This window comes from Etheostoma cragini, chromosome 11 (genome assembly GCF_013103735.1).
Source record: "Etheostoma cragini isolate CJK2018 chromosome 11, CSU_Ecrag_1.0, whole genome shotgun sequence".
NCBI lineage: Eukaryota > Metazoa > Chordata > Actinopteri > Perciformes > Percidae > Etheostoma > Etheostoma cragini.
The window spans coordinates 3,131,482-3,150,781 of NC_048417.1; the positions used below are offsets into that span (position 1 = coordinate 3,131,482).

A 19,300-nucleotide genomic window follows, 5' to 3' on the forward strand; every position below is an offset into this window, starting at 1 on the left:
CCCCCCCCCCCCCACACACACACACACACACACACACACACACACACACACACACACACGCACACACACACACACACACAACACAAACACCCTTTTCCCCGAGTGCTAAAAGTTGCCTTTCTACGTCTCCTCAACAGAAGGAGGCCAACCCGAGCTATTCATCTTCAACGAGCTGTGCGCCCTGAAGGATGAGCCGGGGCCCTGCAAGGCCATCAAGGACCGCTACTTCTTCAACGTCGACACGGGTCACTGTGAGCTCTTTGAGTACGGAGGCTGCGGGGGAAACGCCAATAATTTCCCGACCATGGAGGCATGTGAGGAAACGTGTGTCGTCTCAGGTGAGTGTGACCCGTTGGCTGACACTTAGGACTACATGTAAAAGCTGTTTTGCCTTTTAGTTCATCTCGATCACATAAACAACAACAAATACATAACATAAATGGTTTAAAAAATCTAAACTACTTTATAATCAATACTGACCAAAAAAGGTGTGTGCATTTGCTTATTACACCTGTCCTTTTTACATTCTGTTTTATTTTTATTTTCTTTCCTCAGAATCTTATCAATCTTGTTAAGTGTATTATTATTATTATTAGTATTAGTAGTAGTAGTAGTAGTAGTTGTAGTAGTAGTAGTCATCGTTGTTGTCATTTCTGGATGTTAAATAAATATCACATATTTAAAGACATTACATGCAGAAGATATTAAACAAAACTAAATAAATAAAATAGACAAAACAAAGTACATTGCCATCTAATGACTTACCTTGATATTTGGTGAAGTAATCTCCACGGTAACAGTGAACACGGACCCCAACATCATTCATACAAAAGGAGTATTTTTCAAAATCACAGCACACGGGACAAGGATGTATTATAGCTTTGCAGTGTTGTGTTGTTCTTGTTAGCAAATGATTCCATTCGTTTTCAAGGACTGTTGTTCCTCATTAGACTTTATTTCCACCTTGGGCATAAAATCCTATTACGAGTCATTTTGTTGGTATGTGGATAAAATGGAGCCTTGCCAGCACATTAATTCTGAAGAGTTTTCCTAGAGGCATCTGGTTAATGAAAAATATGGGCATATTTAAGAGGGACAGCCAGTATTGTGTTATTTATAGGTTCCAGATACTAAATTGATGACAGATTGAAGTTGAATTAATTGATTTCAACTAATAACGGAGTCTTCAATCTATTGGATTCCCCAATTCTCATGTCTCAGTCAGAAAATGGATTTCTAATATTGTAAAACTGACCAATATAATTTCAAATCCTAAACTCCTAATGTGACAAAACTTCTCATAACAGATGCTGGTTGTTTTGCGGCCTTGAGGAAACTAGATGATTTGGCCGTCCGGCCAAAGAGAATGACCTCGTGGTTAATTAAAATTGATGTTGGATTACAACACTGGGTCAGAGCAGTATGGTGTGTGTGTGCGTGGGTGATGAAACCAACCAAGGGTTGATCCACTGTTCCAGAGTAGATAACTGCCGTCAGTGTTTATCAGAGCCGTGCCCCGAGGCCAGTGGTCAAAGGCTGGGGGGGCCAGGGACAGTTTCAGATCACTGGGGATGGTGCTGAAAAAATAGGTGTGAAGGAAGTGAAGGAAGATGAAGTGTGTGTGGACCAGAGAGAGAGAGCAATCGGAGCAGAGGAGAGTTAACGTTTAACTGTATATGTCTAGGGTTAGAATGGAAGGAGGGCTACCTGGGAAGCAACATAGACGGAGAAGCTGGACACAGATGGAGGAGCTGATAAAGATGTCGAGCTGCACATCAGCAAAGCCAGACATGCCTTTAGAACCTGTAGGGCTATGGCTCTCTTCCCAGCTCTCAAGAAACACCAAAATCTGAATCTTCAATACAAACTTAAAATCTGGCCTTCTATATGGCTGTGAAATCTGGAAAACCACTACATCAATCATCAATAAATGACATGTGTTCATTGACAACTGTCTCAGATACATACTTAGGATTTGGTGGCCCAACAAGATGTCAAATGTAAATCTGTGGAGACATATGAACCAGGAGCAAATCGACATTGAAATCAAATCCAGAGTGAGGATGGATCGGTCATACACTTAGGAAGGATCCGAGGAAAATAGCAAGACAAGCTCTGGACTTTAATCCCCAAGGCAAGAGGAAGCTAGGTAGACCTAAATCCAACAGGAGGCCGTCCATGCTGGATGAATTGGCCAAGACGGGGACCTCCTAGAAAGAAGTAAAGACCTCTTTTAGTCTTCTGCAACGCAGAATGAACTCAATGATTTTAAATGGCGAGGCTACCAGAAAACAGAGTGTAATGCAGCGCATTGTGTAAGCAGCTCCTCCCTCACTCCTCCCTCTTGTCTAAAATTGTCACATCCGCTACCAGGATGGTTCGGCCCGCAAATGCAAACTCGATGACTCATAGGAGATCTCCACAAAACAATAGGTGACGTCACACATGTTGGCACCTGTTCTACATCCATTACAATGGTTGATGATAGAATGCCTCTGATTCATGACATGAGGAGTAGGGATAGGTATTAAGAACTGGTACTAAACTGGTACCTGGTCCAGACTGGTCAGTACCGCAAGATCAGTGAATTCTTGGACAAACAGTACTTCTACCTGTTTTTCTGTAACGCCGCCGGGTGCCCATGCACATGATTTAAGTGTACAATGGAAGAATCACAGCACTGGTGTACCTGATTACTTTGATAACCTATGATTGGACAATCGTTGTTCTGGGAAAGGAAATTAAAGGTTTGATTGCTTTGAACAAAAAAACATTTTAATTCCCAAAATGTGAAAGCACTGTAGGAACCAATGTTTTGACGTCTAAGACCTAAGGTGACAGGAATCTGCAGTGTCCACGTCAACATGCAGGCACCTTACACAAACAGGTGGTAATCCCTTTATAACTGCCAGTATAATATTTTATTATGCAGTTAGATTAGATAGAAGTTTATTGGAAAATAATCATTAGCCATAAACAAAGCAAGGACATTGAGGGTTGCATATGTTCCACATCTACAATGTGTGCATGTTTGTCAGTATCTGAGTTTGTGTTGACCGTCATCATTGCTATGGTACTACTCTTCACCTTCATGGAGAACACAACTCAATGCAGTTAAGTTCAAGCATGTTTTGCAAGTTTTCTCCTTGTGTGCATAGTTCAGGTTAATGGATACACACACGAAAAACAAGTCCTGGACTACACATCACATTACCATTTGATGTTTTATAACTGTAAATGTAAGAGCACCTGAGAATGACTGACAGTAGAGGGTACACGTGTTGTTTGTGTCCTTTGCTGCATTGTACACATTGTTGATAAGAGTATGGTGAATTGCAGTCTTCACAACACGGGATACGTTGTGTCACTCCCCATGGGGCACTTAGCTTTTGTGAGATGTTGGTAATATATCATAGCAATGCTGCTCTTGAAAAGCAATCCAATCAACAACAATTAGATCTTTCACACCTGGGAGTTGAATCTATTAACAGTAAGTAGGTAAGTTGTTCTGTGCTGGTTTGGTTCAAAGGCCCTTCAGCTTGAGTGGAACGATGCAGTATGCGTGTGATGACAGAAAAATCTAGAGAAAGGCAGAAAAAACACTTTCATTCTTAGATAGCTGCTGTGACCGAAAAGTAATGCACTGTAATTGATATGTATTCCATGTATTTATTGCAGTGTGCACCACATTGACTGCTACTGTATAAGACTGCTCTATTCCATGTGTCCCAGTGAAAACACAAGACTTTCAACCAGGAAACGGGTGTTTGTGACCCGGGAGTACTACTTAAGAGGACCGTGTTTTATCCACAAAACACAATCTTTTTTCTAATCTTAACTAGTTGTTTTGGCATCTAAACTTAACTGTCGTCAGCACGTGACGTTTACTTTTTGTCGGCTGAACTCAACAGCAACGGCCTCTGAAAGGACCGTCAGCTCGCGTGACCTCTACCCGTCTAAAAGTCACCTTTTATTGGCCATTAAACTGTAAAGACTGCTAAAGTTGACCTGGTTGTCACAAGACCCCCAGCAATTGCTTTATTTCAATGTCAAATGAATTGGTGTGCAGACGTTTTCATACGATATCATACCAGAGAATGCATTATATCTGTCATGTAGCAAGAAAACAACACACCTTTAATACCTTAGCTTGTCTGTTCAATCTGAAATATGCCCTTGCATGAAAGCAATGACACATCGATCAAAGTATTTTGATGGCGTGTTATTCTGTGGTGTGACTAAGTGCTTTCTCCCACTGGCAAGGAATAACCTTCACCTTCGTATTGCATGCCACGGGATGCATAATGCCGTCAGACAAAAGGATCAGGCATGAATTTTCATCCTGCAGGCATCCTCATATGAAGTAGGTGGCTCAATTTTATGTCCCGTCTCCACACAAACAACTCTGCACTGTAAAGACAACCTGACAGAAAGGTGACATCAGATAAAATGGCCTGGACAGGAATACAGAGGTGACTGTCGGATCTTTAAGTTGGCCTGAGGACAGTCTTACTCAAGAGTAAGAAACCTGCTGCTTTTTGATCATAAAGAAAAGTACACTGCATTAAACAGATCTGTAAAACTGTTTTAAAAGCATTTGTTTCATATCAGTTAAAGGGCACTTTCACAACGGTTTTTATTAGTTCTTGGTTGAATAAAAAAAGCAGGTAAAGTTTGCAGGAGGGCATAAAACCCAGCAGTGTTTGGCTTTATCTAAATTGAACACACTTCCACATGTGTATCTATTGACACTGTGCTGGGTGGTGACTTTAGCTCAGTGGCCAAAGTCCACACTAGAGAGGAAAGAAATAAACTGTCTACATTTCTTACTACGGCCTAATTCTCGGCAGGTTTTGGCTACTGTTGTACTGTATTGAGTTCACACTGAAGAAGTGTATTACAAGTCTGTCATTGTTTTGTTACTGTATCTGAAGTCTATTTGGTGTAGAACTTAGTGGTCCCCTAATCTGTATCTGAAGTCTCTTTTATTATAGACCTTAGTGGTCCCCTAATACTGTATCTGAAGTCTCTTTTATATAGACCTTAGTGGTCCCCTAATCTGTATCTGAAGTCTCTTTTATATAGACCTTAGTGGTCCCCTAATACTGTATCTGAAGTCTCTTTTATATAGACCTTAGTGGTCCCTAATACTGTATCTGAAGTCTCTTTTATATAGACCTTAGTGGTCCCCTTATACTGGATCTGAAGTGTGAAATTGAGCCTTGGTGCAGAATTACAGGCACTAGAGCCAGTCCTACAATGAGCTTTCCTTAGTGTGTGCTGTTTCTAAATCTCTAGCTTTTGAGGGGGGGGGGGGGGGTTGTGTTTCACCAACTGCCACTATGCTTGATTGAAAGCCATGATGTCTCTCTCTCATGGGTGGGCCAAATTCTCTGGGCGGGCAAAGCAGAAAAAGGGGAGGGAGCCTAGCCCCTTATGACCTCACAAGGGGAAGATTCCAGCTCGGCCCAACTGAGCTTTCATTTTCTCAAAGGCAGAGCAGGATACCCAGGGCTAGGTTTACACCTATCACCAGTTCTAGCCACTGGGGGGCCATAGGCAGGCTGGGGGAACTCATATTAATGTTAAAAAATCTTAAAGTGAAATCTTCATGCCATGGGGCCTTTAAATGACAATGTCTCTCCAAAGACGCATATTGTCATTTCCTGTTGGCGTTAAGTGCCTCAATTTATTGGATACTTACTGCAATAACAGTATACTACAAAGATTAGCATGGTAATACACATAATAAGTAAGCAGTTTATGGACACAGCTGTATTCTTTAAACAACGGACATGACTGAGATGGCTGTAAACAAATGAAGCCATTAGTGAGAATATTAGTTAGCCTTGAGCTCCACTGCAGTCAAATGAATGTCGCACTGATCTTCTCGATCGTCTGATCTTCTTGGATTATTACGTCTAATGGCTTTGACAATTCATTTTAGATAAAACTAATTTACAACTGTCTTTTCATTTCCACTAATTGACGATCTTCGATGTTTCTTTATAAACAGTAAAAGCGTGCAACAAGAAGGACTTTCTCTAAAAAGGATTTCATTTAACACCCTCCAACATTTGAAAATGTCATCACACTGGTAACATGCAGACAGCAGATATCCATGAACAATGTATTTTTGCGTCCTGCAATCTCACCCATCCTGCAGAAGGGCTGTTATCATCCAATCAGGGACATTCTAACTCCACAAACAGCACACATTACAAGAAGTGCTAGTTGACACACACTTATTTAAATGATTGGTTCCAATATTTCTCACGTCGTTACACAGCCACGGACAGCTTAACAAGACTGTTCTTGCAAAGGTCACAAACCAATGCGAGCAACATACCGTCTGGGGAACTTGTTTTTCTTCTATATTTGCAGAAAGACTTTTGGTCTCCAGCCCTGATGCTTTACTGAAACCCCAACGAGCCATGAGCATTGTGTCCCAAAGTCTCTCTTTGGTCTGCTGTCCTTTTTGCGGTTCTGCTTGAAGGGGTCAGAGACACAAACACTGTGTTTCTCTTTGACAGTTGCACTTTTTTGTGTCCTTAGCTCAGGGCTGTGAGCACAGACATTGTTTAAAAAAAACCTAAAAAGTAAGCAAAGGGAAAGGGCAGCACAAATGATGTTGCTTCAGGTGGCCGAACTTTGCAGATTGTGGCTGGATTGGGAAAATGTGAGTCTACTTTGTCACTTACACTTTAACTTAGGTTTATTTAAAATGACATCATCAAGACAGTCTCTGTACAAGTGAGTAAAAAAACAATAGAAAAGAAAATACACTACTACATGTAAAAGTACACACTCACATGTTAACGTGTTATAGTGTTACTATGAAAACAAGGTTAAGGTTAGTAATTTAACAGTATAACTGTAATGGGACCGCCCATTTCTCCGACGCTCCATTGTTCCGACCTCCCTATGACCCGAAAAATTCCCTTTGGTCCTACATCCAACAAACATCCCTTTATTTCAAAAAACTAAAAATAAACCCCTCTGCTCCGACATCCCTTTGTTCCGAACATATAAGCTTTTTATATAAGTTAGGATAGCCGATTGGTCATGGGGTTGGACCTGGACAAATGGGGTTACGTATACGGGGATTTGGGACACTAAACTGGAAACTGTTTTTTTTAGGCCAAGCACCCCTTAGCTAAAAGAGAGACGGATCCGGGACCCTCAATTACATATATTGTAAAAAAATTATGTTACATATAAAACTGGGCCTACAATAATGTGTAGGGTGGCCTAAAGGCTTTATTCATACCATACAATACTAAGCTATTAAAATAATAATGATTGATATGTACATCATATTTGAAGGTTAAACATACGTTAAACAGTGAATCCTTAAGCTTAATGTGTGGATTGCTGTCTTACTTACAGGACTAAGATAAGGTAAGGTAAGATAAAACTTAATTTTATGTCACACAGAAAAGGTTTTTGTGTCGACTGCTCCGACAGTCTACACCCCTAAGGGTCCCCGACGTCCCGTTGAAGATCTCTGTTATATGGCATTGCATTATGTCTGTCTCCACCCAGTGGAAGCTGTTAATTTTCAGACCTGAGTAGGTATTAAAATGTCTATTCCACTAGTGATCAGGCTTTTTTGTTTTCCCACCGGAGGCCTGGCCAAAATGGTGTCAGCACTTTTAGAGGTAGAAACGATAAAAAAACCTTTCAAAATATGTGTTGATATATTGAAGAAAACTGAAGGAAGAAAATAGGCAAGAGGAAAACATCGAGCCAGTGAGAGTTAAGGGAGGGATAGGGTAAGACAAAGTACAGTTTAGACATTTCAGTGTGCAATATATACATTGTACATTGTCCTCAAATTGTTCTAGGTTTGACAAAAATATGAAAACAAGCATGAAAACATGCATTGTTTCATACACTAACCAGGCTCTCCCCCTCACATTTAGCTGAGCTTCTTAAATGTTGAAAACTGTTTGTCTGAAATATGGAGGTTCTCCCTGGAGAGCAGCCAAAGCTCTCTGCAACGATGGACCATGTGATTCACACCCAGCGCATAAAAGAAAGACAAGCTGACCGATAATAAAACAAAAATCCCCTCGCACCCCTTCCCAGTTTTTTTTTCTGAATTATTCATTACCTCATCGCTCTAGAGAAGTGCCACAATACCCTTTGACACATCTCGTTGCCCATGCTTTTAAGTCAAAGTCACCTCCTAAAATGTATTTAGAGGTCACAAGGATGGCCTTCTAATCATGGCCACCCTTCAGTAGAGTGGTTCAAACACCAGATAACAGATAAACCAGATAGTGAGTGTGTAGCTGGTGTAAGGCGTCCTCTGTTGGGACACGTTGTCTCAGCAGAGTTCTAATTGAGCCTCTAACAAGGCTAATACATTTTGTCAGCTTGTTAATCAGATAATTACAATCAGCTAATTGTTTGTCTTCATTTTTTGTAAACCCATGATGCAAATCTTATAGAAGCTGGTAGATAAAAAGTTACAGCTTAATGCTAAAGTTTGACATTTTTGTAAATGCGCTTCCCTATTGAGTACCACGCCCTCACAACACTGCAGGGGAAGGTCTGGTGTGGTGTAGTCTTGCATTGCAAAAGGATTTTTTTTAAGCAATTCCATTGTTTTTGTGATAGTTATGAGTGCAATTCAAAATTCCAATAATTGCACAGCCCTAAGTTTAGATGAGTGGTTCTTCAGAAAGTTGAAAGCAGCAATCCGGCCAAGCATTCGGCCCGTTGCCAACAGGCACATTTTGCACGCCCTGCAGTGCCCTGCTACAAACAGACACGCCCTGCTACGCCCTGCTACACCCTGCTATGCCCTGCTACACTCTGCTATGCCCTGCAGTGCCCTGCTACCCCATGAACTACTACACCTACTATTTCTAGTAATAGTTGCATTTTCTTTGTTGTGACTATATTTGCTACTGTTCTTCATAACCCCAACAGGCACCGGCACCACCCGAGGTTTCTCGCTGTCACACTAAATGCTTGCTAGTGAGGGAATTACTGGAATTGTTGGGTTTCTGTAAATTATAGTAAGTGGTCTAGATCTACTCTATCTGTAAAATGTATTGAGATAACTCTTGTTATGATTTGAAACTATCCATAAAATAAAATTGAATTGTAGTGAAAAGGAACCAATCAAAATCGTAATTGGCGGTGTTAAGTGTCGGACAGAGCCACGTTGCCGCTGCAAAATAGCCTCAGGAAAATTAGTTTTAATAGTCCTTATAAATTAGCCGCATGTTAGAATGCCAACACAAAGAAAGCTGATGGTAACGGGACATCAGGCCAAAATGAGGGACAATCGGCAGAATTTCCGGCGACACCGGAGCAAGTGGAACGTTGTAGATATAGACTAGGTGTGTAACATACACACATTACTGTACACTTTCCGTGGTGGGATTAGATTAGATTAGATAATACTTTATTCCTCCCACAGTGGGGAAATTCCCTTATTTCAGCAGCAGCGGTTTTCTACAGTAAAAGCCACAAAAAAAAAGAGGTAAACACACAAACAAACATACACACACACTCTACTGTCACAGCTTGTCAGGTTGTACCGGTCTTTGTTAACAATGCCAGGAAATAGTGTTTGAAAGTGAGCCAGTCCACTGAAAGTGATGCATTTCCCACCACGGTTGGGATTGTGTCACAGACTCATATCAAGCATGAGCCTGTCACTAGCTTGTATATTTGTTTTAGGTTTGGTGGCGCCTTATTCAGATAAACAGCAGGGATCCTGACAACCCTGCACAACAACCCTGCTGTTCTCCACACTGCAGGAGGCAAAGTTACTGATTTCAGATTAAAGAAAATCTGAATCCAGTTTGTACGACAGATTTAAAGTACAAATAATCTCTCACTTTTACAATCCAAATGCCTCCAGCTTGGATTGTCATATAATAACAATTGCCATCAAGTAAATGCAGACAAACAGGAAACAAGACAACAACCTTAACCAATTAAGATGCATAATTGAGGTGAACATCAAACTGTAGCTCAGAGCTGTCCTGATGCCAATAGTCCAATAAGACATATACTTTGTATAAAATTAGACCAAACTAGAAAGAATGTGGCCTTAACTAGACAGTAAACTAAACCTAATTATATAACCTAATTAGACCCCATACACCTAGATGTTGCTGTATGCAGTATGATATAATAAACTTGACTTTGTGTCAAATTAAGAATAACTAGAAAAAAACATATTTTTAGAGTAAACAAACAGTTATACCCTGATTATATGGAGGCTGATAACATTAGACAGCTTTAGGCACCATACAGCTAAATTAAGCTGTACTTATAAACTGTATATATTGCCATATTAAGTCCCAAATAAACTATACTTAGTCACTGTTATGCCAAATTACACTCCAGTTAGGAGCCAAATGTTGAGCATAGCCTTTTATTGTCGTTTGTTGCTTATTATAAGAGAGAGAGAGAGAGAGAGAGAGAGAGAGACAGAGAGAGAGAGCGAGAGAGAAAACTACTCTTACAGTAATGTAATGTCAAACCATGTCGAGTCACCTCTGGTCCTTCATACAGTCCCTCATAGCCTGGGTGCTCTGCAGAGTCTAGTGGTGAATAGCCTTATTAATAGGAAAATCTTGCTTAATACTGGACACATTTGAAAGATTATTGTTCCCATCAGTCAGTTAGAAACAAAAACCTAGGAAAATAGGGTCCAGGTTGACAAAACGGTAGTTATCCTTTAAGAACATTGAATCCATGTTACTATCCGACCACAGTAACATGAAAGCTGCCGGTACATTGCATCTTTATTTCCAGTTACATCCTTATTTATTGGTAATTAGTGACATATTAGACCAAAACAGTACGATAATCTAGTGAGATCCATCATTATTTTACCTTGTTTGATCTTATTAGACCCTATTAGAAGGTGATTTGTAACACATTACAACAAAACGCTACTGTAGTCTAAAGGAAGATCCATCCCATTACTTGTAACTAGTTGTTTCTACCATTCATTCATTACTATTGGAACCATTTAACCAATCACCAACGTCATTACTTTTAGCTAATCGTTTGAACTGTTTTGTCTTGAGTAGTTATTTATGGTAATACGTTTGAAGTTCTTAGTTACATTTAACTTAACTTCTGTTCTCGCTTGTTGACTAATGTTCACACGCTGTTCAGGTGTTACAGTTGACTTATGATGTAGATGTTCTTTTAATCAAATTATATTTTCAATTTTTTTTTTTTTTAATTAGGTAAGCTACTGTATAATTTTTTGCACGTACCCCCTGTCAACTGCAGAAGCCCCCCTGGCTGGGAGTCGGCGATACAGTATATGCTGAGTGCTAAGAAGTGATTCATGGAGAGTGAAAGCTGAGGTAAAGAGATATGACATTAAAAAAAGCAGAAAAGGAAGACTTGACAGAGGTGGTGATGTGGTTCACCGAGACATGAGGAAGCTTTTGCTGGAAGTGTTGACTTTTCAGCTTTCGGAGGAAGGTTGGGAGTTAATCGGAAACCGGACTGGAGTGAGAGCAAATGTCACTGTAAGCGGGGGGGGGGGCGGGGGGGCAGTGATTGTGAAGTGTGTCATGGCCTGCGGTTCATTTATTGGACCTATTTCCTGTGCACACACTTTGAGTACCTATACAGTATCTTCCCTCACTCTGTTCCTAATTAGGTGTTTTTCTTTTCAAGATTTCATTGGACTACGTTGAACTCTCTCTCTCTCGTTTGAATGCATCAGTCACTGCTCAAGGCCTTGCATCATACATATAGCAAAGAAGCAAAAAGCCGTAAGTGGCTGACCCTTAAAACTCATTCGAGGCAGTGTGTGTAGTAATTCCTATTTTAAAATCTAAACAAAGTTGGAAAAAACGTTGTAAAAATGAGAGAAACTGAAATGTAACGCTGATCAACGCAAGCTAGTAGCATGACCCACGGATGTGCAACGTGGGATGTTGAAGGACACTTCTGTCTGACTTTCTCTCTTGGTCAGACAAACCATGAAAGACATGACTGAGTCGCAATGTGTAGCAACACTGCACTGGGAGAAAGGAGAAACAAAGAAATTTCACACACACTCACACACACACACTCACTATTTATTTATTAAGCAACAGAAGTCTGTGACCCGACGGCCGACTGGAAATAGGCAATGCAGTAACAGAATCTTGACTCATATATGATCAGAGGTCACTGCGTGGCGTAGACTCCTCGGCTCTGATTGTTTTTGTTTTTTCTCCTGTGGGTGGGTAGTAGTATTTATGGACAGGATATCGAGGCATGGTCGGGGTGGGGAGGGGTTGCAGTTTCCTGCTGGAGCTGCTGCACCCGCGACCCAATCCTGGATAAGCGGATGAAGATGGATGAGTGAATCCTGTAGGCGGGTTGGAATCTTGCTAATGCCATTAGGGGCACTAGGAGGAGACAGAGAATATTTTTTACAGATTTTCCGTCTCATTTTCTACTGTCAGGATGTTGACCTGCAATATTAAGCCTCAACACTTCTGGCCCCCCTAACTTTGGCAAATATTTTTTATAATTTTTTAACACCACCTTTATCCTCAAAAAGGGGATATTGGTAATTTGTAGTGATACATAACATGTAGCTTAACACTGAATGAGTATTCTTGTGTGTATTGTTATTCTTTTGTAAAACCAGACCTATGGAGAGTTGGTGGTATTTAACACTTAACGTGCTTAATATATTTGGTACCCCTAAAATAACATGTGGCCCCAGCCTGGCCCCTCACTTTACAGTGGTCTAGAACCACCACTGAGTTGATTAATAGGGTGAAGATGTTTTCTAACAGTTTTTCTCTCCCTCTCTTCCCCAGATGACAAGAACCCGTGTCACTTAGGCGAGGCTCCTGGCCCCTGTCGAGGGCTGTTGACGCGCTACTTCTTTGACAGCGACAGTCAGCAGTGCAAGCATTTCTACTACGGCGGCTGCTTTGGCAATGCCAACAATTTCAAGAGCATGGCGGCGTGCCAGGCCAAATGTCAGAACCCAGGTGGGCCAGGTTGAACTTTTGTCCTTTTACAGTGAAGACTGGCAAACACCCAAGCTGTCCAGACAGCCGGGAATTCTGTTTTAAGACCACTAATAATGTCTGAATGGGTTTTGTGTTCAGCAGCTGTGAATCACCAAAGATGTTGTCAGTTAGTGGAAAAGTACAGAGCCCCGGGGGGGGGGGGGCATGGAGGGAAAATAAAACATGTACTACTGGGGAAAACACTTCACACTTTTCAAACACATCTCAAGTTTTATATGTGATATCAAATTTCATTTGCGAGATCTTGCGAATCCAACAAACAATGAGACTAGCCTTAACTAGTAGCGCTAGCTCATAGCGCTAACTAGTAGAGGTAGCCAGTATCTAGCTAGTAGCACGACATAATGATTACATCTCCTTGGTTGTGTAAATACATTCATTGTTTATTTTGATAAGCATTATTAATTGGTACACGCCAAAGTGAAGTGATACATTGAACATTGTCATTGACTGAGGCTAACCTTTAGTAGCTAGCAGCTAGTTTGTGTTGTTGTAGCAACTGGTTGCAACATGCGCGTTCATGAGCTTCTCTCTAGTGTCTCTTACTGTGTCTGTCTTCTTTGGCATGTATTAATTAGTAATGCTTATCAAAATAAACAATGGATGTATTTAAACAACCAAGGAGATGTATTCATTATGTCGGGCTACTAGCTAGATACAAGCTAATGCTACTAGCTAAAAGGTTAGCCTTATTGTTTGGTGCATTAGCGACATCTCTTTTAAAAAATAGAATAAAAAAATCTTGTTTTTTTCTCCAGGTCACCTCCGGGGCTCCGTAGAAAATGGACTGCATTTAAAAAAAGAAAGGCATTATTTTAAGGCCTTATATTGTGAGAGCAGACACATCTACACCTCAGACTAACAAGTCATCTCTACATGAACCAAGATTTATTCACTTTTTAAATTTGGAAAAATTGAAATAATTACTTCTCATGCCTTCACTTCAAAGCCGTACGCATGATGTGATCTGTACATACTTACGGGTTCATAGAGATCACAGTTGCTGCACAAAAAATGCAAACTTAATTCAGAGTGGTGACACAATCAAAGCAGTTCCCCTTCAGAAAATAAGCTTTTTGATGTATCTTAGCTGACCATGAAATCACATTCCACCTTGATTTTGCATTTAAATCGTTTTAAAGTGACCAAAGCACATTCAATTATGGCAGACTTAGGCACGACTTACAAGTCATTTACTGTAGATATTGAAATTGTCAAAGAAAATAACGAGGAAGTCCCTCGACTGTGACCAATTCTGTCACAGCCCGTGTTGTACTGAAAATCAATTGGAAAAGCTTATTTTTTTAATTTCAGATAGAGATAGACTCTGTCTGGTTTTATTAGGAGATTACATAGTTTGCAGACCAACACCCTTTCTAGTCTGATGCTAAAGAAATTAAACTTACTTTAATTATGATTGATCGTTCAGGATTTAATAAGATCTGTTCTAAATATAGGCATGCATTCCTAGGATTTATGTTCTGTGGATAGCAGTGGAGACACACCAGTCTCAGATGTGTGTTTTTTTTGTCAATACAGCAAAACCCACTAGGGCACCAGACGTCAACACACGGTCTGCTAGAAAATCCATTGTGCAGCCAACCACGTTAACTGGTAAGATGTACATCACACTCTACTTCAAGTAGAAAACATTTGTTGTTCTTGTCCAAAAGCAAAAAATAACTGCTAAGACATCATTCTTATAACTCAAATCAACCCCTTTCCATTGGATAAATGTCTGTGTGCTCAAGTACTCAAACACACAGTAAAATAAATCTTAAATTTGCGATGATGTGCATCGCAGGTTATTTGTTTTTTTTTGCTTAAAAGTAGAATATGCAGTCCAAATTATTTTTTGCAGGAATGGGACATGCAATTTTTTACTTTTTTTTTTCAGAGTGAAAGGTTTTGCACCACCATGAGAGTCATATCTTTCTTTTTATCGGAATAAAAGTTTTTTTTAACTATTCAGTGAAATGACTGATCCTTTGACATATGTTTGTTTCTCAGGGGAACTGACTGTAAAAGAAGCTCAGGTGCAAACGAATGGCACTAATGGAGAGCCAAGAGGTAAGAAAGTATGGATGTTTATGTAATGTCAGTGAAACCACACACACGGTTGGTGCATGCGTAGCCGGCTTGCTTACAGCTGACGTCTGCACAGTTGCTACATTGACCGTTTGGGGCAGGAATGTTTCGGTGTCGTGACGCGAGGCGAGCGAGCTCCGTACGTAGCGACAGTGGCTTTGCAAAATAGTCTCGGAAAAGATCTTGTTTTGGTTGAACATTTGCACTTGAAAGAAAACTATTAATTTAGGTTAATTGTTCACACCATACAGGAAGTCATTTGCTTCTACCAGTGAATCACCGTGTGTTCTTACCAAAAACGATCCGGTTAGAGAGAATGTGCTGTAAACAATTTCTTTGTAAATCTTTACAATTATTTCCCAAAACGTGTGGCTTGCTTTCTCAAAGTTTGTTCTTTCTCGAAGCAGCTGAGATGGAGAAACAACACACAAATGGCGTGTTTCCATCACATCGTACCTGCTCAACTCGCCTTGACTCCACTCGCATTTTTTGGTTTTCCCTTATGAAAAAAGTCCCTGGTACCTGGCAACAGGTGCTTTTGTTTGGCATCACCTCTGTTAATACCACGGTCCGTTGATACGGTCCCAAGCGAGCTAACTGATACCAAAAGGTGACATGAAAACCTGCAGACTGCTGCTTGGTTGGAGAGAATCGTCACTAATCACTCATATTGATTGCAACTGACGGGGGGGGGGGTGTCATGAATGAACTCGCCACTTTGAACTAGCCAGGTTTTATTTGTTTTTTTTCAAACAAAGAAGCCGAGAATCGTAAACAACAGACCATCGACCTTCTGTGTGTGTCGCGTGTTAGGTCACGGTTTGCAAACTGCAAAAAAATAAATCCTGATTGAGACCATCCATTCATCAATTGTCATCCGCTTCCCCGGGGTCGGGTCTCGGGGGCAGCAGCTCCAGCAGGGGACCCAAAGCTTCCCTTTCCCATGCCACATAAACCAGCTTTGACTGGGGGATCCCTCAGGCCACGGTGGAGATATAATCCCTCCACCTAGTCCTGGGTCTTCCCCAAGACCTCCTCCCAGCTGGAACACCTCCCTGGGGAGATGCCCATGGGGAATCCTTACCAGATGCAGATCTGGTGGCAGATGCAGATTTCAAACGCGCTGCGTACATGTACAAGAACTGCCTCTAAAACCCAAATCCAGCACAACCCACTTAATCTGAAAAAATTATGAATTCAGAAAAAATCCGTTTTCAAAATATCCAACTGGAATATGCTGTTCACAAGAACTGTATCAAAGCTGGAATATTGTCATATTCTGATTAATGCAGTGCGTTAGTGTGCATGGAAACGTGCTCAGTGTCTTTGTCACATGTTCCTACTTACTAATTTTCTGTGTATTAGGAGTGAGGAGCCATATACAACAGTTGTCGTGTTCTCAGGTTGTGTTGTGCCACTGCGTGAGAGCACAGGGACACCCTGGCCTGCTTCCCGCAACACCTTCAAAGAGTTGTAATTTCTAGAATCCAATTTCATTTTTGTCAGAAAGTATTGAGAGGGAAACATTCAGGATGAATTAGCCTCAAAAGCACCGTCTCCTCCAATCAATCAATCTATTTTCTTTATTTCTGCGATGCAATCTCCAGCATGTAAGCCCAAAGATATCTCTCAGGAACAATGCTGGCACTCTTTAAAGTAGCAGTGCATTATTCAGATCTTGCGTTAAATAGATTTAGAGGATCATAAATGCCAATGGTTCATGTCAGTTATAAATAGCAGGTGACTTTTGTTTTTCTCTACTGAATTTAAATAGGGGCATTTGAATTTCAAAGTCCCTAAAGCTGGGGGAGGAGTATGAAAGGCACACATACTGAGTATGGTGTCATTCTACCAAGCATTTCTTTGCAAGGTGAAACCAAAGACTGACATCTTGTGGTCATACGGTGATGTACACTTTTACTGTCAGTGGTGGAAGCTGTAATGTCGACCCCTGTGTCCAAAGAGGATATAAACTAATCCTGAACTAAGCAGCTCTTAGTAAGGACTTCTAAAACCAAACCTGCATTAGAGTCAGCTTTACAGGACGTAGGCCGCAAGTACAATAGACTGCTACTACTGTTACACTATTAACTACTATTAACCACTATTCATTTACATCCAGCACTAATAGAGAATGTTTGCTTTCGACGCTATCTCTATTGGGAAGTTTTGTGTTTGCTGAATTCTAAATGGTTTGCAATGAAATGAAAATCACCAACTTTGGATTTAAGCATTTTGGGGATTTGGGCAGTTTGACTACATGCAGCACAATGATTGTTGGTATATATTATAAATATTGCATTCCCTACAAACTAAAAGCCCTAAAACAATATGGCAAGAATTGCGAAAACTATTGGTTTTGAAAATTACAATTTTTTAACATGCATTGACTTTTGGAAAGATGCTGCATTTATTGACCTTGCAAAACAGGAAAACTGTTAAATCAACAGCTTGGAATGGGAAACTTGCCTTCATTCTTTCCCTATAAATCCCCCTTCAGAACCCAAGACAAAATAAGAGTTTACTTGCACAGCGCAATGTGCAAAATAATTGTTTTTTCAAATATATGGTTATTATGATCGTTGGGTAGAAAATCACAATCAAAATTTAGAATTATTGCTAGTTCTATGTCCGCCAACTAATAGGGGCCATCTTTTGTGGTTGATCAGTATGTGTATATTTCCCTGCTAGTTAATTAGGGTTACAATAGGGTTGGGGGTAAGGGTAGCGGTACAAGGAGCACGGGCACAAGAGGACCATAAGTGTGGTAGGATACTTAAAAAGTCTTGTTAAAAACCTGGGTCAATTATTTGAAAGGCGATTTCAAAGGAATAAATGTAATAAAATGGCGGTTTAAAGAGAGATTAAAGGAGCTAGTGGACAGGATGGTCAAATATGTACGCATTGTGCATACATATGTTTTTTTTCTGCAAGGCATTCAACACGTGTAACCATAACAATGCATAAATGCCCTGTTCTGCTCTCGGCTCTATTACCATATCAGTAATTGTTTTATCGTTCATGTTCTAAACCCCTGAACAGAGCTATAGGATGATGTTTGAATCATGTGTGTTAATGTAGACATGATTATTACGGCTACATTACACACAGACAAACCTTGTTGTTGTGTCTCTCTCTCTCTCTCTCTCTCTCTCTCTCTCTCTCTCTCTCTCTCTCTCTCTCTCTCTCTCTCTCTCTCTCTCTCTCTCTCTCTCTCTCTCTCTCTCTCTCTCTCTCTCTCTCTCTCTCTCTCTCTCTCTCTCTCTCTCTCTCTCTCTCTCTCTCTCTCTCTCTCTCCCCCCCCCCACTTCAGGGGAAAATGCTCATCATCTGGTCATTATGCTATGATGTTGCTACGCTAGGGGCACACTCTCATACACATCAAATCTTATAAGAACAGCTGCTTTCTGGCACAGTAAACGATGGGAAGGGGTTCTTGTGCGTACTATGAAACAGAATCCGGCCGCCGCCACGGGATGTTTGAGACGTGATGTTAAATGTTTGAGGCTAACAAATTCTAAGAAACGGTTTAGTTTCTCCTTGAGATAGCATGGCGGAGTTTTTTGTCTCATTTAACAATTCTCAAATACCTCAACTACTCTAATGGTTCTAATTGACCCCAATCAACCACTGCAGATGAAGTAATAGTGATTAAATAGTAGGCCTCTGAAGTTGAAGTGTTTCCCTTTGCAAATCTGCATGTCCTTCAGTGGGAAAGAGCCCTCATGGTTGCAAGCGCTCCTGCATGTCTCACCATGAAGAATGCTAGAGAATAAATCAAAGAGCATAGCTTACATGACCCTGAGGGAAGCCATGAGAACATCTCTCACGTTTTTTGAGTGCCTTCAGACACTGGACACAATCTACTACTAAAGTCCAACTGAAGCTTAATGTGCAGGGATATGAACCCATGTGGAGTTAAAAGCTAACATGATGTTAAAGTAACACAAGGAATATTGTCCAGTTCATTCAAACTACTGATCTGCTACCAAATCTGGCAAAATTGCATAATGTAATGTGATGGACATCTCCGCTTTCGACCTGTAGGGGGGACCAAAGCAGGCAACGATCTCTAGTGTTGCTTTAAAGGATGCTTTTATATAGACCTTAATGGTCCCCTAAGTGTATCTGAAGTCTTTATATACCCTTAGAGGTCCCCTAATACTGTATCTGAAGTCTCT

General features: G+C 40.7%; 1 protein-coding gene and 1 long non-coding RNA gene across 3 annotated transcripts in view; one reads left to right on the forward strand and one right to left on the reverse strand.

Moving 5' to 3' along the window:
* tfpia (tissue factor pathway inhibitor a) overlaps nucleotides 1-19,300 on the forward strand; it is a 47,112-nt gene that overhangs the window by 26,133 nt on the left and 1,679 nt on the right. For both annotated transcript variants that reach the window (XM_034885515.1, XM_034885517.1), the window contains exons 2-5: nucleotides 138-338; nucleotides 12,813-12,989; nucleotides 14,571-14,645; nucleotides 15,042-15,101. In XM_034885515.1, coding sequence (XP_034741406.1) covers nucleotides 138-338; nucleotides 12,813-12,989; nucleotides 14,571-14,645; nucleotides 15,042-15,101 — 513 coding nt within the window. The remainder of the gene's footprint in view (nucleotides 1-137; nucleotides 339-12,812; nucleotides 12,990-14,570; nucleotides 14,646-15,041; nucleotides 15,102-19,300) is intronic.
* The window catches only part of LOC117952912, a 23,978-nt gene that overhangs the window by 2,553 nt on the left and 2,125 nt on the right, over nucleotides 1-19,300 (reverse strand). Inside the window, exons 2-3 of the long non-coding RNA XR_004658539.1 lie at nucleotides 18,710-18,717; nucleotides 9,752-9,758 (exon numbers count right to left, since the gene is read on the reverse strand). This is a non-coding gene — a long non-coding RNA (uncharacterized LOC117952912). The remainder of the gene's footprint in view (nucleotides 1-9,751; nucleotides 9,759-18,709; nucleotides 18,718-19,300) is intronic.